This window comes from Penicillium waksmanii (assembly GCF_028829765.1).
Source record: "Penicillium waksmanii strain IBT 27052 chromosome Unknown utg000009l:1.0-4314994.0:1.0-4318279.0, whole genome shotgun sequence".
Lineage (NCBI taxonomy): Eukaryota > Fungi > Ascomycota > Eurotiomycetes > Eurotiales > Aspergillaceae > Penicillium > Penicillium waksmanii.
The window spans coordinates 1,989,559-2,010,454 of NW_026643255.1; the positions used below are offsets into that span (position 1 = coordinate 1,989,559).

General features: G+C 47.6%; 9 protein-coding genes across 9 annotated transcripts; 3 read left to right on the forward strand and 6 right to left on the reverse strand.

The window, feature by feature from the left end:
* Positions 1 to 367: 367 nt before the first annotated feature.
* Positions 368 to 2,274, reverse strand: N7481_011120 (uncharacterized protein; the record flags this gene model as incomplete). Its single annotated transcript, XM_057270339.1, has 7 exons — positions 368 to 464; positions 589 to 601; positions 653 to 940; positions 994 to 1,364; positions 1,416 to 1,562; positions 1,611 to 2,036; positions 2,087 to 2,274. The coding sequence occupies 7 exons, from the start codon at positions 2,272 to 2,274 to the stop codon at positions 368 to 370; spliced, it is 1,530 nt and encodes a 509-aa protein (XP_057117513.1).
* A 430-nt stretch (positions 2,275 to 2,704) lies between these two features.
* Positions 2,705 to 3,861, reverse strand: encD (Fe(2+)/2-oxoglutarate-dependent oxygenase encD; the record flags this gene model as incomplete). The annotated part of the gene is made up of 4 exons (XM_057270340.1): positions 2,705 to 2,893; positions 2,955 to 3,044; positions 3,104 to 3,582; positions 3,636 to 3,861. The coding sequence occupies 4 exons, from the start codon at positions 3,859 to 3,861 to the stop codon at positions 2,705 to 2,707; spliced, it is 984 nt and encodes a 327-aa protein (XP_057117514.1).
* A 503-nt stretch (positions 3,862 to 4,364) lies between these two features.
* Positions 4,365 to 8,928, forward strand: N7481_011122 (MFS transporter/fungal specific transcription factor domain-containing protein; the record flags this gene model as incomplete). The annotated part of the gene is made up of 10 exons (XM_057270341.1): positions 4,365 to 4,511; positions 4,559 to 4,585; positions 4,632 to 4,797; positions 4,897 to 5,396; positions 5,444 to 5,835; positions 5,887 to 6,081; positions 6,439 to 6,554; positions 6,606 to 6,664; positions 6,731 to 7,022; positions 7,073 to 8,928. The coding sequence occupies 10 exons, from the start codon at positions 4,365 to 4,367 to the stop codon at positions 8,926 to 8,928; spliced, it is 3,750 nt and encodes a 1,249-aa protein (XP_057117515.1).
* Positions 8,929 to 9,096: 168 nt separating this feature from the next.
* N7481_011123 (alkene reductase) lies at positions 9,097 to 10,361 on the reverse strand (the record flags this gene model as incomplete). Its single annotated transcript, XM_057270342.1, has 3 exons — positions 9,097 to 9,704; positions 9,766 to 10,096; positions 10,143 to 10,361. 3 exons carry the CDS (start codon positions 10,359 to 10,361, stop codon positions 9,097 to 9,099), a joined length of 1,158 nt encoding a protein of 385 aa, XP_057117516.1.
* Positions 10,362 to 10,863: 502 nt separating this feature from the next.
* N7481_011124 (uncharacterized protein) lies at positions 10,864 to 12,842 on the reverse strand (the record flags this gene model as incomplete). The annotated part of the gene is made up of 5 exons (XM_057270343.1): positions 10,864 to 11,688; positions 11,738 to 12,048; positions 12,103 to 12,469; positions 12,518 to 12,692; positions 12,742 to 12,842. 5 exons carry the CDS (start codon positions 12,840 to 12,842, stop codon positions 10,864 to 10,866), a joined length of 1,779 nt encoding a protein of 592 aa, XP_057117517.1.
* A 133-nt stretch (positions 12,843 to 12,975) lies between these two features.
* N7481_011125 (lung carbonyl reductase) lies at positions 12,976 to 13,927 on the reverse strand (the record flags this gene model as incomplete). Its single annotated transcript, XM_057270344.1, has 4 exons — positions 12,976 to 13,239; positions 13,292 to 13,652; positions 13,699 to 13,874; positions 13,919 to 13,927. The coding sequence occupies 4 exons, from the start codon at positions 13,925 to 13,927 to the stop codon at positions 12,976 to 12,978; spliced, it is 810 nt and encodes a 269-aa protein (XP_057117518.1).
* Positions 13,928 to 14,207: 280 nt separating this feature from the next.
* On the forward strand, positions 14,208 to 14,954 carry N7481_011126 (FAD-dependent oxidoreductase; the record flags this gene model as incomplete). Its single annotated transcript, XM_057270345.1, has 1 exon — positions 14,208 to 14,954. The coding sequence occupies one exon, from the start codon at positions 14,208 to 14,210 to the stop codon at positions 14,952 to 14,954; it is 747 nt and encodes a 248-aa protein (XP_057117519.1).
* Positions 14,955 to 16,160: 1,206 nt separating this feature from the next.
* Positions 16,161 to 17,003, forward strand: N7481_011127 (ISP domain-containing protein; the record flags this gene model as incomplete). Its single annotated transcript, XM_057270346.1, has 1 exon — positions 16,161 to 17,003. One exon carries the CDS (start codon positions 16,161 to 16,163, stop codon positions 17,001 to 17,003), a length of 843 nt encoding a protein of 280 aa, XP_057117520.1.
* Positions 17,004 to 17,600: 597 nt separating this feature from the next.
* Positions 17,601 to 20,881, reverse strand: N7481_011128 (putative NRPS-like enzyme; the record flags this gene model as incomplete). Its single annotated transcript, XM_057270347.1, has 4 exons — positions 17,601 to 17,990; positions 18,046 to 20,222; positions 20,280 to 20,547; positions 20,603 to 20,881. The coding sequence occupies 4 exons, from the start codon at positions 20,879 to 20,881 to the stop codon at positions 17,601 to 17,603; spliced, it is 3,114 nt and encodes a 1,037-aa protein (XP_057117521.1).
* Between the last annotated feature and the right edge of the window lie 15 nt (positions 20,882 to 20,896).

Consider the following 20,896-nt stretch of genomic DNA (forward strand, 5'->3'; position numbering starts at 1 on the left):
TCTCAAGCCTTGGAATTTGTTGCAAAAAGGTGTGACCCATTCCGTCAAGCGTGTGACGTTATACTTCGGGAACACGTTATTGTCTCCGCGCCCGATTCCTTCTTAATTTCGTTTAATTTTAAGAAAATATTCAAGAGCAGCTTATTTGTAGGTTCAGGTGACTGGTACTAGAATTTACTTAACATGAGTCAATCCACAAGGTGAATCCATTGACATGAAAATGGATTCTACCTAGTCTTCATTGCTCTCATTTCCTCGATTCCAAGTATAATATCATAAATTGATACTCCGCTACCACATGTTTCCATATACATACTATCTCCCAGAGCCTCCGTAGAACCCGGTACACGTTTAGCCATGCAGCCATTCACAGCGCACCATGTCCATGCGTTTCAAAAGGCAAACCAATACTCAATCCGCCGACGGCCACCCAAAGAGCGGCACTCACATAGATCGGAGCACTACTGAAGCCAGTCTGCGATGAGATAAGGCTTGCTACTAGTCCGCCCAGTCGAAGAAGTGCCGCTGCTGTACCATAACCAGTACCACGATGGGGGGGCAGGGAATGATTCCGGAGTAAACGCATACATCACAGCATACTCTGTTTTGTATTAGTCTCGGGCCAAACCTTTATTGGAAGAGTTTCACTTACCAAAATTTGCTAGTAGACTGGTGACGCAGGAGAAGGCCAAGCTGGAGGTAGGGGTGTTAACACCTACATAGGCGAACAGAAATACACCCGTGACTGCGGCCGAGATTCCCATCATCCATCGACGACCGAGCCTTGTGTTCACACCAACAGCGGCGGACAGCGGACCCACAATCCCCACAGCTGAGACGATACAATAGTTGCGGTAGGTGAGACTGAGGGAAGAGTCCTGAGTAAACTTGGTGGCGAGGTATGAGGGAAGGAAATTGAAGTAAAGTGGATAGGCAATACCTGATTGGCTTTTATTAGAATTTTTCAAAGCCCACTACTTCAATTTTGCTTACCAACTGTGAGCCAGATTGCCCAGATAATGAGAGTCTGCTGAGAAAGTTTTCGAGTTGCGAAGAGTGCCCGGAAGTGTTCGCCTTTAAAGGCTTGCATAGTCTCTGCGAGTATCTCTTTTTTCGATAGTTTCGCCGCTTGATCGCCATTTTCAGATAAATTGCCTAGCCGGGCATCGATTTCGCGCATCATTCCAATCGTCAGAGGCTCAGGCTTTCCGTTTTGTCTGGCGACGTAATTAACTGCTTCCACTGCTTCTTCGTCTCTTCCTTGGGATAGCAAGTATCTTGGGGTTTCGGGGAGCTTGAAGACGAAGAGGCGAATGAAGGTAAAGCAAAGTGCCAGACCGCCAAGCACAATAAGTGTATATCGCCTTCAAGATACTTTGTTAGATATGAAGATTCATCTCGGGGATTCCACATACCATCCCATATTGTCTTGACGGCGACATGTCTCAGGGGTTGCGTCGGTCGGGCAGCTAAAATTAGCAAGGAACACCCAGGCTATCAATGATACCACTAGCTGGCTCATATTCCACCAGGCCGAAAGAGCTGTAAGAAGATATTGATGACTAAATAAGTCAGAGGGGAATATCATTTCGCGGGTCACAAGGACTGACCTTCCAGGGACGAATTCCAAGAAAATCATACAATCCACAGGCACATTGCCCCCTGCAGCTGTACCAATAACGGCCCAAAGACCACTGAATGCAATGAAGTTCATGGACCCCGCAGCAGCGCAAAGAAATGTTCCCGCAATGAGCAGCGTGAAATTAAAAGCAGGTCGCCGACCGATAAGATCACTGGATGTGCCCCAGAATGTTGCACCCAGGATAAGACCGACATAATATGCAACAGAACTATAGCTCACTTGGACGATGCCGGAAAATTCTTGCCGAATTGGAGGCTGAACACTGCCGATTCCTTGGGATGCGAACTGAGATAGAATGTAATCATTAGCACTTGAAATAACCAAGAAGTCCTGAGAACCAACATTGTCAACTACCCATCCAAAGCCAGTTACGACCCAAAGCTTCCACTGAAACCTTCAATAAGTTAGTACGGTGTGAGTCAAGGTTGAATATACAATATCTACCTTCCCATCCCAATCTCTTCCATACACTGCCCAACCAACTCAGACTTGAGCCTGTAGGCCTGGGTAGTAGAAGAGCCATAGAACTGCTCAACTTCCCCATCGCTAAGAGGCATGGCCTTCCCAGAACCCTCATCTGCAGAGGAGCCATTTAGCTGAGCATCTTTCTCTGTTGATCGAATATCATCCATGTTGTTAAAACTGATGGTGAGCTTCGAAATACTACTCTACACGCTGATCATCCCATCGTCTCATATACTCCTCTCTAGGGCTTGGATTTCTGCTTACGGATGACACCAGCCAATAATCGCTAAGCAGTTAGAGTATCCTTAGCCGATAGCAAAGGTGGGTTGACTTTGATACGAATCTAACGCCGGCCGAAACCCCCCCACTTTTGAATATTACAGCAGTAGAGAGTTCAATGACGTTGACACTTTTGTGCCTCGTAAGGGGGATGAGCTTGAAATATACAGAGGAACGAAGGGTATTCGAAATCAAAGCTATTTGATAGTTTCAATTTGTACAAATGTACGAGATAACGTGACGTCGACAAAAAAATGCAAATTGTTAAACAGGGCGTGGCATCATTCCATTCATCGGCCTCATGCATTCCAGTAGATATCATGCGCCAACCGCAGTTAAAGCTGGACCCACATCCACTTTCTTCGCTTCAAGCTCCTTCTTGTACTTCTCGGCGCGACCGTAGCTATCCTTGTAGGCAGAAGTTACCATGTCTTGAACCGTGATAGGGGGGGTATTTCGCGGATTCGCCCGGCTCGCGGCAATTCGGTAGGCACTCGCAGAGATAGTCTGGATTTCCACTGAAAAAGAATGGAATGGAATATCTCTCCTTGCCAGATTTGTTGATGACGCGGTGCGTGTTTGACTTGTATTTGTCGTTGGCCATGCGCATGAATAGGTCACCGAGATTAATCACGTATGCTCCGGGGGTAGGTTTAACCTATTTTATTATCCACAAGTTAGACCAAGCACCAAAATCATGATAGATGAAATACAAACATCGAGCCATTTTCCAGATGGAGCATCCAAGACCTGCAGACCATCAATTTCGTCCTGCAGTAGGAGAGTAACACAGCCGAAGTCTGTATGCGCTCCGATTCCACGGTTCAGCTTCTCATCTTCGTCTTTGGGCTGTGCAGGATAATGCAGATATCGCATAGTTGCGACAGCACCTTCGGTGAGTGGCTCAAAGAAGCTCGACTCCACACCCAGGGTGAGAGCCACGACACCGAGTACATCCTTCGCCAGTTCAAACACCGCGTGATAGTATTCCATGGTCGTTTTCTGGAATTCCTCCTTGTCGGAAATATTTTGCGGCCATTGATTCGGACCACTGTTTAGCTTCTTTTGCAGAAAGTATGGGTGGTCTTCGGGAATCTCCTCTCCAATGTAGAGGCCTTCCTTCAGTTCGGGGCCGGTGCCCGCTTCGAGCATCTGTGATCGGAGGAGTTCGTAGCCGCGGTTGAAAGAATTGTGATCTGCAAAGTCAGCACTATGCTCACCGAAGGAAAATCTCCCAGGTGATTCTCACTTTTGTCGATTTGTAGTTTCTCCTCCAGAGGCAGGTTGAAGAAGCGTTTGGAGCATTCCATCACGCGTTTCTGCAGCTCCAATGGCACTCGGTGACCAGTAATTTGGAAGAATCCATTGTAGTGGCAGCACTTTCGCACTTCCTCCACTAGCTTTGCCTTGGCCTCGCTGTCATTGCCATAGAAAGGAGAAAAGTCCAGGATTGGGGGTGCAGTTGGGGTAGTCATCTTGTTCGTTTCCAGGCGATGTTATTCCGTGTGAATTGGATGTGAGCTGCTCAAGTTTGCATCGTACCGAATATATCATCGAAAATCGCAAAAGAAATGTCATCATCTCCAATTCTGATCGGACAGAATGCCGAAGAGCTGCCTAGGCGCGACATGATCAAATGGTCTAAAGTTGTCGTCGCAAACGAGGGTGGGGGTCCCGTCAAAGATGGGGTGATATTCAATCCAGCCCATTTTCCGATAAGACGATCTGCGGGGAAGATTGTGGCGCGACAGGGGTTGTTATCTAGTCTGTAATAAAAGAGGCCATTGCTCTAGAGAAATACCAGTCTCAAACAGAATAGCGTATCTTTGAAGTATGTAGATATCCATGAATGGGGGGTGAGAGTCGGGTTGTACACACTGCGAGGTCCATGCAAGGGGGCTTTATAAGCATCCAAACGGTCCACGGATGGGTGCATTTTGTGCCCCTGTCCAACAAACATCGTATTCTACCCCGAAAAATGTCCACGGAAATGAAACAGACGTTGGCGAGTAAGCTAACAGACGACGAAGCCGGAGTAGGGCAAATCTCTGTATATGCAGACGTTGAAGCCGACAGAACATATCGTAAGAAAGTGGATTTCTGGGTTCTGCCGTTGTTGTGCTTGGTAATGCAGCTCTACCATTTTTGCTGTAAGAGACTGACGTATGGCAGATGTACTTTTTTGATTGCATGGATCGGGTACGTTGCCACTTGTTCAACCGTGATGCTATACTTACAAAATTAGAGCAATCTAGCAAATGCAAAAACGGACGGCATCGATGATGACTTGAACTTCAAAGGAAACGATTACTCTCTCATTATTCTGATATTCTATATTCCATTTGGTCTTTTCAATCTACCATGGAATTTATTAATCAAACGATATTCTGGGCGATGGACGCTTTCCACCAGTGGGTCCATTCCATAATCCAACTCCACGGAAACGAAACTAATTGTTACTCGAAAAGTGTCCGTGGTATGGGGAATTCTTGCATTATGTCAATGTGCAGCTAAAGACTTCGGGTCTCTCCTCGCGATTAGAGTCATCCTAGGCGTGTTTGAAGCGGGATTTTTTGCTGGAGCAACGTATTATTTGACGACATTCTATACACGTGGGGAGATGGGATTTCGTCTGGCTATCATACAGTCATTTGCCGTACTTGCCTCTGCATTTAGTGGTCTAATATCGTTTGGTGTATTCCAAATCAACAGTCCTACCGTCCACGGCTGGCAATGGCTTTTCATCATTGAGGGCGCAATGACCTTGCTCACTGGGCTCGTGGGATTCGCCATCCTGCCAGACTCGCCACATACTGCCTGGTTCTTGAATGACCGCGAAAAGGAGGCAGCGAGAGCTCGGCTACTACGTGACTCCTCGTCAGAGGTAGACACAGGATTTAATCTCAAAGATTGCTTTCGATCCTGGAATGATTGGAAATTTCCGATTTGGTGCATTATTACATTCACATATCCAGTTGCCTATGCTACCGCGATGAACTTCTTCCCACTGGTAAGTCGCACTTATTTAACTGTTCTCGGCTTCCCTAATCTGTTTAGATCGTTCAACGCCTCGGATTCTCTGTCATAAAGACCAACCTATGGACTGTAGCGCCTAACCTTGTCGGTACAGTAGTTTTACTATGTGTTGCGAAATCTTCGGATTATTTTCGCGAACGAACGTTCCATATTGTCTTCTCTCTGTCCTTGTCCCTGGTCGGAATGGTCATGCTTGCTGCTATCGATGTTCTGGAAAATAAAGGGGTCGCTTATTTTGCTTGCTTCCTCATGGCAGCGGGTGCATATATTCCATCCTCTTTGGTTCATGCGTGGCACAACAACAACAATGTCCACGAAAACTCTCGCGCAGCTAATACAGGGTTCTTCGTGGGCTTGGGTAACCTGGCGGGTATTTTGAGCGCAGCCACTTTTCGAACTGAATATGCCCCAAAGTGAGACCTTCGACTTTGTTTTCAGGCAAATAGTTGCTAACTATATGGCAGGTACATTCCTACTCTGGTCGCCACTTGCTGTTGTAATGCCGTGTGTATCGTTTTTGTGATAGGGCTTGGCCTATGGATGCGCATTCAAAATCGACGACGAGATCGGGAGCAGGGATCAAGATTAAGGGAGGGCTATTTGAACACCAGTCAGTTCAAGGAAGGCGAAGAAAGCCCCGAATGGCGATATTTCCTTTAGTCAGTTCATACAATGGTATGCCAGTTGGTATCTGGTTCTAGGCATTAGTAATAGCTGAACTTTCACTCCGCACCCCAATCTTGTCTCATCATTGAATCATCACTATTGGTCGCTTGAGCTGCAACGACCCGATAAACAGGATGCACTAAGTTCAGAATCCTTGTAAGAAGCACCAATCATGAGGTCGCCTAACATACGTTCCCCCGCATTCTTATCAGTGAAGTCGGTCTTTACTCCGGCCCCTGCATTTATTGCGAAGCTCCCCAAATATCTGAAGGTTCGAGTATAATTTTTTTGTTGAAGCGCTTGTGTATACTAATTATGAAGAACCATGCTTGCGACTACCCCGGGTGTAGCAAAAGCTTCACCCGCGCCGAACATCTTCGTCGCCATGCTCTTAATCATGACCAACCACGCAATGGGTTTACATGTGAGCGCTGCACCGTTCATTTCCAACGCCCTGATCTTCTAGGTATGCTTGACCTGAGAATGTCGTGAAGACTTTTGGTATTGACAAATCTAGCTCGACACATGGAGCGCCACACAAAACGAGACGCCGAAGCTGGTGGGCCTGGACTTGGGGTATTGAAGACTCGGAAAAGAACTCGCAGGGCTGGGGACGGAACGATAATTGTACGACCATCACAGCGAGAAATGCGATCGGTAGGACGCTCTACGATCTCTACTACAAGTTCCTCCGACCGGGGACTGATAGAAGATGATGATCCTTTTCTGGATGAGGCACCTCTATCACCACCGGGCTCAGGTACAGATCCAACCTCCCTGGATATCGATGATTCGGATCCTTTCCTCGCCCCGATGATGCCCGGAAGGCCATTTGAGCCATATGTGGAACCGATTCCAGGGCAGTTCGACGCTGCGGATGGATCATTCAATATTGGGCTCAACGAAATGGGTTCCTTTTTCGGCATGGACACCGGTATTTATTCCTATGGTAGTTTCTTATCTGGTTTCTACTAATATACCTAGCAACTGACTTCAACTTGCCCTTCGCTGCGACGGACAATTATAATTGGTTATTTGATGTCGCTTCTCTCGACGACGCATTTCATCATTTTGACTTTCCACTCGGGTTTGACGCTGGGCCATTCCCGGACACTATGGATACTGAATATAGTCAGGTCATTGACAAATATGATGGCCCCTCGGCATTGCTTGAGGTTGCTTCTATGATGAACAAGACGCAGACATCACCACAGCGCCCAATTTCCCCCGATAGCCCAGAAATTATTGGCATGGACTGGATGTCTGGTTCATCGTATTTAGGCCCAAATCCCTCTCCGCGGCTACCACAGCTATCGGAGAATGCTTGCCAACGAGTTCTTGCCCTGGTGCAGCAGACGCGCCCTATAGGTCTTGATAGTCAACCAATGGCTCTTGACTCGCACCTACTTTCTCTCCCTGCGTTGCAGAGCTACAGTGACTTTTTCTTTTCTCGTTTCAATGTGACATATCCACTTGTGCATCAGTCAACTTTTAATCCCGACCTTGTTGATCCAGTATTTCTCGCGGCTGTATTGTTCATGGGTGCTACATACAGTACGCGAGAAGCTCATCAGCTAGCCGTTGGAATCCATGACAATCTGCGAAATCAACTCCTTTGCCATCAAGACTTTTCTCCGCAACCAGACCTCTGGGTCCTGCAGACAATGCTTCTTATCGACTGCTTCGGAAAAATGAGAGCAGGGCCAAAGCAAAGAGAACGTGCTCAGCTATTCCACTGCGTGTTGATCAAATTGATTCGTCGAAGCACCTGCTGCAATATTCACGACTCCCCAACTTTACCACGATCGGATGATTTAGACTATGCGTGGCGATATGCAATGGTTGAGGAGCAGCGGAAACGCCTGGCAATGCTTTGCTTTATGTGGGATACGCAGCACGCCGTACTCTTTTCTCAGTCTCTCTGCATGTCCGCATTCGAGATACGGTCTTCATTACCATGCAGTGCCGCTATTTGGGAAGCAACAACGGCTCAAGAATGGGCGCATTTGGCCTCTCGTGAGACAAATCGCCCTTTCCTAGCAGTTCTCAAGGGATATATTACTCCCAGCGCAGTCTCCAGACCCCGCGATTTGAATGTTTTCGCCCGCACGGTCATCCTCCATGGATTAATGTCAGTTTCCGCTGATCTCAAACGTCGTGATCAAACAACCCTCCGGTCGGAAACGCCCGAAAAGGTTGGGGCCTGGACCCCACGTATGAGCCGGTCCTACGACTTATGGAAAGTGGACTTTGATGCAGATTGCTTAAGTATGAAGCTAGCTCAAACAGCAGATCCGCAGAGGTTTACTGGCTTGAAAATGGCTGCCCATGCTTTATATCATGCCTCTTGTCTTGCGTTGAACGTTGAAATTCTCGACTTGCAAATTGTCGCCGGCGCCAAACAGATTCTAGGGAGGAATATTACACCAGCAGATCAGTCACGGTCCCAGCGAAAGATCTTCCAGTGGCTGCATGAAGATTCCAGCGCGGCGTCTATCGCTGCACGGCATGCATCATTTCTCCTACAAGATGCAGTTTTAAGTCTACATGACTGGGACCATACAGATGCGTTCCATTTCCCATGGTGTTTGTATCTTGCTACACTGGCCTGTTGGGTCTTCCATCGCGGAATGGATATTTCTTCGTCGGAGAGCCGAATTCACACAGACCTCTCGTCTCTGATTGTGATGATGACGAACTGCCCAAGTGCTACTGAGCTAACAGCTTTGTCCGGAAAGTATGACCCCAAGCCCCTAGCATCGGCAATGGCCCAGCAACTAGCTACTGTTCGGTGGGCTGTAGTACATGATGCTATGAAAGTCTTAGTTGGATTGTCTTGATGAACCGAAATTGGATTTTGCATTTTTTTCCTGTTAGATTGTTGAATTGCAGTTTGGCCATACTGGTCCTATGGTCAAATGGCACAATACACAGATAATTATGCATGATAACCATGAGATCCTAGCCTTTAATGATTGTGTACTATGATGAGTCCTCTTCAATTCCCCTTATTTACTGTAGAAAGAATAGTCTGTGTATCCCTTTGCCGCCGGATCAGCCCCATAGAAGGTTGTTCTATCGTAGGGATTCAGGGGCAGCCCCTCCTTGAGACGTCGCGGTAGATCCGGATTGGCAATGAACCAGCGACCAAACACAACTGCGTCTGCACCATCAGTCACAAGCTTAGGGCCAGAATTCTCGGCGTTGAAGTTTCCAGCCGCCAGGAATGCGATACCCCCTTTCTTCAAAGTCGGCCGGAACACATCCAATGAGGGCTTGTCACTCGCCAGGGATCCGATCTTTGCCTCCTCGTCAAGGACTTCATCGAAGCGAGGTTCAACCATGTGCACATAGGATGGTCGGGACTCATTCGGCAGACTGGCGATCAGCGAGCAGAGTGCAAGCCAATGAGCATTGGGGTTGGAGTCCTTTGTATCTTGGAAATAATTATAAGGCGACAAGCGGATTCCCGTGCGATCGGCACCAATAGCACCAGCAACTGACTTGAGGACCTCGAGAACAATGCGAGATCGCTTCTCGATAGAGCCGCCGTAGTCGTCTGTTCGCTTGTTGACGTTGTCATGGAGGAATTGGTCTAGGAGGTATCCATTGGCCCCTGTTTTTATGCATTTAGTGTCTTCCCTCCCCTTGGTCAATTCGGAAAATTCACTACTAACCGTGAACTTCAACTCCGTCAAAACCGGCCTCAATGGCTCGCTTCGCCGCCGCAGCATATTCTTTAACCAACTCCTGGATCTCATCCACGGAGATTGGTCGCGGTGGCAGAGCTGCGTACTCTGTGCCATCCAAGCCATTTCCACTGATCGGTATATCGCTGGAACTGACAGCTTGCTTTCCATCGATGAAAGAAGGAACGGTTGCACGACCAACATGCCATAGCTGACAGTAGATGTAGGCACCCTTTGCGTGTACTGCGTCGGTAACCTTCTTCCAGCCAGCGATCTGCGATTTAGTGAAAATTCCGGGGACTCCTGGATATCCAGCCGCCTAAAAGATCAGCACGAATTTTCTTTGAGGACGTAAGTGAACTTACATATCTGCTAATAGGTGTCGCCTCTGTCAGCATAAAGCCTCCAGCCGAAGCACGCTGAGAGTAATATTCGACGTTGAGATCGTTTGGGACAAAGACGCCCTCCGATTCTTTGGTCGATCGCATACGCGTACATGGTGCCTGAACCACTCGATGACTGAGTGACAGAGCGCCTAGGCGCAGAGGCTGGAAAAGAGGTCCGACGATGTCAACTGAGCCCATTGTGTATGTAATCGGCTATTTGGGTTATTTACTCATGTTTCTTCGAGCATTGGCCCAACTCTTAAATAGCCGCTCACGTTACGGAGCTCCCCTCATCGACCAACACGAAAGTGGGATAATGGTGGGATGAGCTCATTTTGATTGCACTTTGGGTCTACTTTTTGGAACGCGGTACCTAACCCCCACTGTAGTTAAGAATCAGCTGCAGGCCTTGTACTGGCAGTCCACCCCCCACCCTCGCACAATGACCGACCGCTGTATGTAGCGAGGGGCAGGGTACATGCCCATTCCCGTGATTAAATTACTTACATTCATTGTCGTCAAACGGGTAGTATGTAGCAGGTATGACTTGATTTTAAAGAAGTAATTCAGAAATCATAGGTTCAAAGCATACAGTGAAATTGCCAGTTCATTCGTGTAAATCTATAGCTATAGAGACCAAAAAACTACGACATGAATGTGAAATATTCCTCCAGCCATTTGCCAGCCCCTACGCCCGCAGCTAAGTCCCATGTCTCAATCCCCCCCCGATGTATCCGTCTGGTCGCACAATTGTAACCCCAACTGTCTGCCGGCTCAAATCTCCAAACCATTTTTTAGTGCAACCGATGGGGTCTTCATCGTCAAGGTATAGCGTCCATCTGCTATCTTGTAGTATTTGGGGCAAATCCGCAATTTCAAACTCAGATTTAGCAGACTGAGTGACCATCGCATATGTAAATGCAGTTGACACGGCTGTATATCTCTGGGGCTGGACAAACTCGTCTGATGGGGCGTATCCCCGGACCTGTTTCCCATACGACTGATTTGCTTTCTCTGAAATATTTCTCAGGGATGAATTAAACAACTCATTGCCCAGTACGTGCAAGAATTCCAAGGATCTGGGAACATCCGGAACGAAGAGGTAGATGCGAAACTGGCTCAGTAGTGGAATGTCTAGTTGGATATCCACAGGATTGGCATCAATGTACCGCGTCACCTTTGCTGGCATCTGGAGCTTTCCAGCTTGGAGTTTAGCTGAGGTGATGTTCTTCCCGTGGCTGAGTATGCCGCCCTGGTATTCAGCACCAACACCTGAGATGAATCGGATGTTTTCAGTGAAGTTTTTTGAAAGAGCTGCTTCACCTTGTGAGAATGCTTTGCAATGCTCAACATCGAAGTTGATGAGATCATTGGCAATCTTCCGACGTTCCTCCTCGTATGTGGATAAAAGTGATGGCTTGGAGAGTCCACGAATAACAAGATTGAGCTTCCACGCGAGGTTGAAACTGTCATGCATACTGGTATTGGCTCCTTGTGCTGCAAGTGCCGAGTGACAGTGCCCAGCCTATGAATTATTAGTACTCATAATTCGAAATGAGGAGGTAAATACATACATCTCCAGCAATGAAAATTCTCGCATCTGAATCCATAAAATGTTTTGCCACGCGCTGGCCTACCACGTAATTCCCAAACCATTCTCGAGACTTCCACTCGAGACGATATGGATGCATGGCCTCCCGCGCTTTGTTGATAACATATTCGGGTGTTGCTTTGGCTCGATCCACACGTTCGCCATCCGTCGCGCTCAATTCAACATACAGTCGAGTCATGTTGCGCTCACGTGGAATCCAAAGGATTGTTCCGGCGGCATGCGATCGCACCGCCACCTTGCTCCATAGATCAGGAAAGTCGGTATCGATGACCCCTGCTGTCCATTAGGATTTTTGTTCCATAGTTTGTGTTTTCCAGTCAAACTCACCATCCAGAACACCCCAAGACGCGTTTGTGATTTCCCCCTCGAGCTCTGCATCCGGTATGAAGTCTCTAACTTTCGACCTTGCGCCATCACATCCAACCAAATAATCTGTTCGGATTGTTTTGATTGTATTTGTTGACATGTCTTCATATGAAACATCCAATTGCATCGTCCCTGGGATACGAGAGCAGGTTGTAAACCGGCTATTCCGAGTCACAAAGAGACCCCTCGATTCCATATCGTCAATGAGCACTTCTTCGACCATTCCTTGGTGTGCGAGGAGGATATAGGGATCGGATGCGCCAACGAGGTGTTCAGGGTAGTGGGTTTGACGACCGGTTCGATGGAGTTCCTTGTCTGCTGTCGATTGCTGGACGCTGTTAGAATAAACAATAGTTGAAGTAATGGAAGAACTTACCCAGAAGGAAATATCATGCACCCGAGCTGCATTCTTGAGAAGAGGCTCCGCAAGTCTCATCTGCTTGAACGTCTCAATGGTCTTTGGTTGCATGCCATCTGCCTTGCCAGTTGACGTCTTGTCGGGGCGATCGTCAAGGATCACAACATCAATTCCGTAGCGAGCCAGATTGCACCTGAGTCCGAGTTAGTAGCGACTTCAACCATTTTATGAACATAGCTCACGCAAGCATCAATCCTGACGGACCTGCCCCTACCACAACAACTGTGGTGGTAGCGTCATGGCCACCAACACTGTACCCTTCGTTGTTTGCACTGGGAGCCATTGTTTGCACTTCGATGTGTGATTGAATACTCTATAGTCTTTCTTTTACCGAGAGCGACAGGCAACACGTTATAAAAAGTGATATTCTTGGTGGTGCGGAGAAGCAACCCCCACCCTTGATTTATCTCCACTAACTACCATTTGGTCACTCCCCCATCCACGATCACATCCTGCCCCGTCATGTACGAACTGGCATCACTAGCTAGAAAGACGCAAGCCCCCATTATGTCCTCTGGCTCGGCAATTCGACCGTTCATGGCTTCCGACTTCCAGCTTTCAAGAAGATGGGGGAACTGACAATTAGCGCTGTCCTCTGCAGACCAAGGGGCTGTAACACTCACTGCTGCGGTCATCTCCGTTCGGACATATCCAGGTGAGATAGAGTTGACTCGAATCCCCTGTGTATCGTTAACCTTTTTCATTGATTGCGATGTTTCTCCAGATGCTCACATATTCGGCCATCTCCTTCGCGATTGCAGGGCACATCGATCGAACCGCGCCTTTTGAGCCACAGTATGCGCTACATAGCTGACTTCGCACTGCGACATGACTGGCCATACTAGCAACCAAAACAATACTTCCGTGCTGGGTACCATTTGCGATCATTTGCTTTGCTGCTAGCTGGGCAGTGAAATAAAGACCGAGTACATTGATCGCAAGCAGATCGCTGTGGTCTTTGTAGGTAAACTCGAGGAAAGGGAGGTGTCGGTTTATCCCAGCACATGGGACACAAATATCAAGCGCATTGTCGAAATCCTTTTGGAACTGAGAGAATCCGCTTTGTAGAGACTCCTCCGATGAAACATCCACTCTGTCCAAGTCAAAATCCGATCGCTAAATTACGATAGACCACTTACTTATAATATGCCGTTCGGACTCCCTGACTTTTCTCGATCGTATAGAAATCTGGCTCCGGATCAACTACATCAAAGATAGCTATGTTTGCCCCTGCTTCCGCCAGACCACGCGCAAATGCTAAACCGCATCCCCGAGCGCCTCCCGTCACTAGTGCAGTTCGACCTTGGAGAGAGAACTGATGGATTAGCCCGGTCAAGAGATGAGAAAAGGACCGCCTACTTTGGACATGATTGTAAAGTTCGAAAGGAATTGGGTGTAGTGGTTTTCAAAATCTCATTACATTCACACCCCCTCGAGATTCTCAAGCCCCAAATATAGCCAGTTTAAAGATACCGGGATTCGGCATTTTCAACGTAGGTGGAGGAGGGGGTAACCCCCATCTTTGGAGATGTCAATCCTCGCACAGAGCGAAGCCATGATAAATACCCCGAATGCCATTGACTTATCCACTGGCATCATAAAATTGATACACACAATTACGAAATTAATTTGTCTGCGTTTATTCGAAATGGCACCTCGCATCCACATCAAGCAGCAGCAGACTCGCAACAAGTCTTGCCAGCTAGATATACTGGTGATTGGCGCAGGCCTCGCCGGCCTTGGGAGTGCAATCAGCTGTGCTCTTGCCGGTCATCAAGTCAGCATCCTCGAAGCGGCTCCTGAGATAAAGGAAGTGGGTGCCGGTATCCAGGTCCTGCCAAACAGCTCCCGCGTCTTGCAACACTGGGGCCTTGAGAAGAAGTTGACACCCCACATGACAAACCCAAGTGTGTGCAACTTTATCGGTTGGAAAGGAAACAAGATCTCTCACCTTGATTTCCACGATTCCGAAAAACGATACCCTGGCACTTGGTATCGAGATTTCCACCGCGCTGATCTCCAACGGTGCCTGGTCGAAAGGGCTTTTGAGCTAGGAGTGCGCGTGATCTGCAATGCTCGGATTGATGATGTGCGTGTATGTACAAATGGAACAACAGCGAAGGCCTTTGCTGCAGATGGAAGGGAATGGGAAGGCGATCTCGTTATCGGAGCTGACGGGGTGTTCGGAAAATTGACCGAGGGCTTGCTGGGTCGCAGTGATCCACCAGTCAAGACAGGGGATCTCGCATATCGTCTACTTTTATCAACTGAAGAAATGCGCAAGGATCCTGAGCTGGCGCCATTCGTGAATGAGCCTCAAGTGAATTATTGGCTGGGGCCGGATGCTCACGCCGGTATGTCTATTTGCCTATTCGATACTATAATTGTCAGCTAACTCAACTAGTCAACTACGTTCTTAGAGGAGGGGATCTGTTTAATATGGTTCTTCTTGTCCCAGATGACATTCCCGAAGATTCACTTGCGTCCACAATGGAAGGGAATGTGGAAGAGATGTGTGCCTTATTTGAGGGCTGGGATCCACGGTAATAAGCTTTTTATCCCATTGTTCTGATACCAACCTAACAAATCCAGCATTCAAAAACTTCTCAAATTATGTCAGTCAGTGCAGAAATGGCGATTGTGCATCCGCTTCGGGGACTTTGATTGGACTCATCCATCAGGAGCCTGGGTTATGGTCGGGGATGCTGTCCATGCAACCTTGCCGTATTTAGCTTCAGGGTATGTATAGCTTCTGATTTCAGATCCCCATTTACTGACATTGTCTGTAGAGCTGGTATGGCCTTTGAAGATGGTGCAGTTCTCGGCGAATGTCTATCCCGTCTCCCCGACAATCCCGAAATCTCCAAGAACTCGCCCTCATTTGCAGAGGCTAAGAAACATGCCCTTTCTGTTTTCCAGGAATGCAGAAAGCAGCGTACTAAGATGGTTGTCGAGAGAGGAAATGTACAGCAGTATCTATACCATCTCCATGACGGGCCAGTGCAACAGGAAAGAGATCGCAAGATGCAGATGGTGCCTACTCCAGAAGGGGAAGCTTTGGCTTGGAGAGATCCAGGATTGGCTCCAAAACTACTTGGATATGATCACATTGCTGATGTACGTTTCCTTCTCTTTTTTAATGGGCTATGGCTAACTTTTCATCACCAGGTAAACCGACGCTGGGGAAACTCATGTGGAAGTGAGATTATGGAGTCTAGTAGGCTGTGACTAATTTACTGAATGATATTATGCTGTAGCCATTAGAGAGTACTCAGCCTTAGCTACAAGTCTGCGCAAATACAAATCCATATTTAGTCTATCACCGAATGCCCCCATTCTTGATACCTCGGGCCCATAACCTCGGGTTCGATGCGATATCTAAAACAGATAATGCTTATCGAGTTGGAGAAATTTCCCCGCCCAGCGGGGTTCTTCGGCCGCTCATCGCGCGACCCCATTCTTGGTATTTTGTCGCTATGGGATTTTCCGCTTGGGCTATCGGTTATATAGGTCCAGCAGTGGCCTACGCAGAGCGATCTGATAACTACTAGTAAGATATCAAGAACAAAAAACAGTGAATCGTCATCTCATCTTCTCCAGAATGTGGCGCCTATTCGGACGGTCTTCTAACTCCACCGAGAAAGAACACCCACGAGGTATTCCGGCATCATGGTACCGCTCCGAAGCTATGTATCAGCTTGAGCGACGAGCCATTTTCTCTAAACGCTGGTTACTCCTCACCCACTCCTCTCGATTCGCCTCAAACGGCGACTACCTTTCCTTCACCATCGCGAACCTATCCTTCTTCCTAATTCGAGACCGTGACGGAAACATTAACGGCTTCCATAATATCTGTCGACACCGCGCATTCCCAGTTGTGCAATCCCGCTCGGGATCAGCTTCGATTCTCACCTGCAAATACCATGGCTGGTCATATGGCCTGAAAGGAAATCTTTCGAAGGCCCCTCGATTTGAGACCGTTCCCGATTTTGACAAAACGGAACAAGAACTCCTTCCCATACATGTCCACGTTGATAAAGCTGGATTTGTTTGGGTAAATCTTCAATCAGGTGATCCTGAAGTCAAGTGGGATGAGGAATATCAGAAGATTGATCAGCAGCCGAGGATGCAAGATTTCGATTTTACCGGGGAATATACGTTTGATCACTACTGGGAGATGGACGTCGATGCCAATTGGAAGGGGCTGATTGAGAACTACAATGAATGCTACCATTGCGCCACCTCTCATCCCCTTATCAATGGAGTATCTGATCTTCCTAGATATAGGGTGGAGCCAAATGCTGCATATATGGAACATCATATCTTCAACAAAGAACAAGCCGACAGCCAGTTCCGTCGGGCTATTACCTATTTCTTCCCGACGACATCAGTAACCGTCACGTATGTTCTCATTCTGTTGATAAGAATTTGGGACAAGTACTGACAAATCAGTGATAAAATTTTCTACATTCAACGCATGATTCCTGTCACAGCAACAACAAGCAAGGTTGAAAATGAAGTATACCGACATAAAGACGCGACTGACAAGGAGTTCGAAGATATCAATGCTTTCTACCGACAGGTCCTTGACGAGGATAGAGAGCTTTGTGTTGGAGCCCAACAAAACTTGAGTGCGGGTGTCTTTGTCAATGGCGAGCTTCACCCGAACAAGGAAAAGGTATGTTTGAATCCTTCATCCTTCGCTCCGTTTCGATACATGCTTACTGCTGCCTAGGGACCTATTTATTTCCAAGAAAGCGTGAAGAGAATACTTATAGAGCACAGGAAGAAGGAAGATCAGCAAGGTGGAAAGGAAATTTGGCCAGCTCTCCCCAAGCTGCCTAGCTCTGCTTCTGAAAAGCTACTTGAAGAAGAGAGTTTCTGCTCACAGATCGAAGCAGCAAGTTGTATGAACAAGCCAGAACTGGCATGGTGAATTGATGTATAAGAGCTCTCTAGTCCTGTTACAATTAGCCCTGTTACAATAATTCATATTGCATTGAATCTCTAGTGTATAATCTCAAGTGTATTTCTTCTTTTGTTAGAATTGCCACTGATCCAACCAGTTCTGCATCAGAGGGGCGGAAATCGGCCCCAGCGCTTCCATCGTCCGACTTGCCTGTCTTGCCTCTTTTACATCAAGCGGAACTGACATAGTACCATGCTCCTCATCAACAAGACCACGGTAGAAGCTGAGTAATTTAAGAGCAGGCTTATCGGCAATTTCAGCGCTTGTAGGGTTTTGAATACTTTCCAAGTCCGCAACCCATTCCTTAAATTCAACTGCTTTCACGTCGTACTTCTGTTGAATAACAGGGAGCAGTGTCGACCACTCTGTCGTTTCAGCATTGGTTAAATGGAAGACCGCCGAAGTTGACGGGCTTGCGTGTCGGCAATGGACAATTTCAGACATAATCGAAGAGAGCGTATCCTAGTAATCTATTAGCAAGCCATTTCACAAATGTGAATCAAATACAAAAGCTTACCACAGGCACCCAATCCACTGCCATTGATCCTATCTGATTGGGAATTTTCCCCATTGCTTTGGACGTCGAGATAATAGTAGGAAGCCATTCATGTGGATTCCATTCTCCACTCGACGTAGTCGGGCCAGCGATTTGCCCCACGCGGTACACTGTTGTCGGCACATGACTCTCTGTGGATGCCTCCCAGCAAATCCTCTCCGAAATATGCTTTGACTCGCCATAGCCCTGTTCAAGAACGACAGAACTATCTTTCATCGGTAATTCTGGCACTAAGGGTCCCATTTGAGGGCTCCATCCACCAACCGTGCTAATCGATGAAACGAAATGAATGTGAGCATTGTATCGACTTGCGAGGCTAAAGTCCACGAATCGGCGCATGCCTCTGATATGAGTTTCTTCGAAGGACTCGACAGAGTGGTTGAAGTCAACTTTCCAAGCATTGTGGATAATTGTGTCAACTGACTGAAGCATCTCTTGATACTTAGCTTCCTCCAGGCCAAATCTTGGCTCTCCAAAGGATGCTTGGAGAAATTCAACTTTATTTTTCCACGCGTCGTCATCGAACAATAGGCCCTTTTCTTCAAGGCTTTTCTTCTGACGGCTCTCTGCGTCCGATCGGTTGAGACAATAGATCTTGGAGATAGCTGGCTTGTTTAGAAGGTCATATAGTAGATAGGTACCCAGCGAGCCGGTGGAACCAGTCAATATCAAAATTGAAGGCGAAACTGAGCGGTCCGAGGGAATGACCCGATCGGAGGGAAGATCATGTGTGTACTTCTCCACTAGATTTTGAATCTTCTCACTCCTTGGAATAACATCAACGGACTTCCCTTCAAGGGTTTTGATAATCACTTCAACCAGCTGCTTCACTGTGGGGTTGGCATAAAGTGTTTGCGGGGTGATTGTCCCATTCTTTATTTTGGGCTGACGTTCCTGGATACCCTTTTGCAAAGCCTTCGCAATCTGGATCGTCATCAAAGAATCCAGTCCGAGGCTATACAGATCCTGGTCGAAAGGGATATCGGGTTTTTCGAGGACACGACCGATGATGCGGCTAACATAATCTGAGACACTGACAGTATCAAGGGTCTCTGGGAGACAGCCCTGGAGATCATCATCCAAAGCAGCTTCATATATTTGATCAATCTCTTTTTCGTAGTCTCGAACCACGGCGCGTCTCTGTGTGGTTCCTTTCGGTGTTTTCTTGAATGGCTTAGCCTTGGATGCAAAGCCAATGTTGCCTTTCATGACTCTTCCATGGGCCGCGATTGTCTGATTTGCGGCTTGAACAGTCGGCCAGATTTTGTCGATAAAAAGCTTTGAATCCATTTCCGGTGCGGTGGGATTGGGCTCTATCAATAAACCGGCCTGGAATCTAGACTGACCAATGACGAGAGCCCTTGATACCAACGGATGAGTTCCAATAATGAGCTCCATGGAGACAGGATTGAACTTTTCACCATTGCTCAACACGATAACGTCGTCCTTTCGGCCACTATATTTCCACAGGTTTGGTTTCGTTGGATGTTGTGTGTAAAGGTCGTTGGTATGGTAGACATCAAGATCAGGGAAAGTGTGGAAGACGCCCTGAAAATTGCGATGGCCCTTGTGGCGCATGATGACCATTTCGTAGACCTCATCTCCATTATCTTGCATCTCGATGCCATATGCCGGATTCCATTCGAAATAAGGCCAATCATTCTCGTCTTCGGGAATTACTGCCAATATCCAGCCTATTTCACTGGTTCCAATGACGGGAACGATTCTGGTGTACTTGCGCAGCTTTTCGCCGCTTTCGTGAGCTAGTGGTGCGCCTCCAAAGTAAACAGACTTCAGCCCTCGCAGGCTTTCAAGCGCTTTGTCAGAGTAGCACATGTCCTCTAAAACCGATGGAGGTAAAAGTGCGCCTGTAGGTCGTTCCGTTTCAAAGAGTTCGACGAGGTAGTCCATCGAGAGTGGCTTGTCGGGGCCGATCAATACTGGAACAGAATGATAGATAGAAATTGCAAAGGAAAGGAAGCCCATGAGGTGGAAAAATGGTGTCGTGGCCAAGACCAGCTCCTGGGAGGACATATGCCAAAATGAAGCCGATTCGCGCCCCTCAGGCCATGCTATCTGGTCCACCATGTCCAAGGTCGCCAGAAATCCGTTCGTGAGATAGACTGGTTTAGGCATCCCTAGAGGGGCGTAATTAGTTTTCCGTTCTCGAGAGGTATGAGAAGGTGTATGCTTACCCGTAGTTCCTGAGCTGTGGATGATGAAAGCTGTGTTGTCCTCAACTTCAGCATAGGCCTTTGTGAAAGGATAATGGCGAGTCTCAGTTTTCTCGGAGAGTAGTGTCTTCAAGCTGGGGATATTGAAGGTTTCAAGAGCAGGATGGACAGCTTGGATTTCGGAGACTCGAGCGCTTCTTTCTTCGCTGAGGAAGAACTTAGAGCATTCTGTCACTTTGAGAAGATAATTGAATGCCTCATCTGAGTTTCTCGTAGACGGAAAGAAGGCCTGTTTACATTGTCAATGTTGGCGACAAAACGCGAGACAGATGTAATATCATTACCTGATGGCCTGTCTTTTGACATGCGAGAAGAAAAATGCAGTAGCGGACATCATTGCTAGCCATATAAGCCAGCGTCTCGCGAGGCTTCCCTTCCCCGATAACACTTTCAATCCACCAGGCCATGCAATTCACGGCTTTGGCCAACTCCTTCATGGTCAGATTCATGAATCCATCCGACAACTCTGAACCTTTCGGAATCACCGCAAAGCGTCTATCAGGTTCCTTCTCGGCGGCATCGTCTACCGATGTCAACAATAACCGTTTGGTCTTTCCACCCATATTGTCTTATTTTCG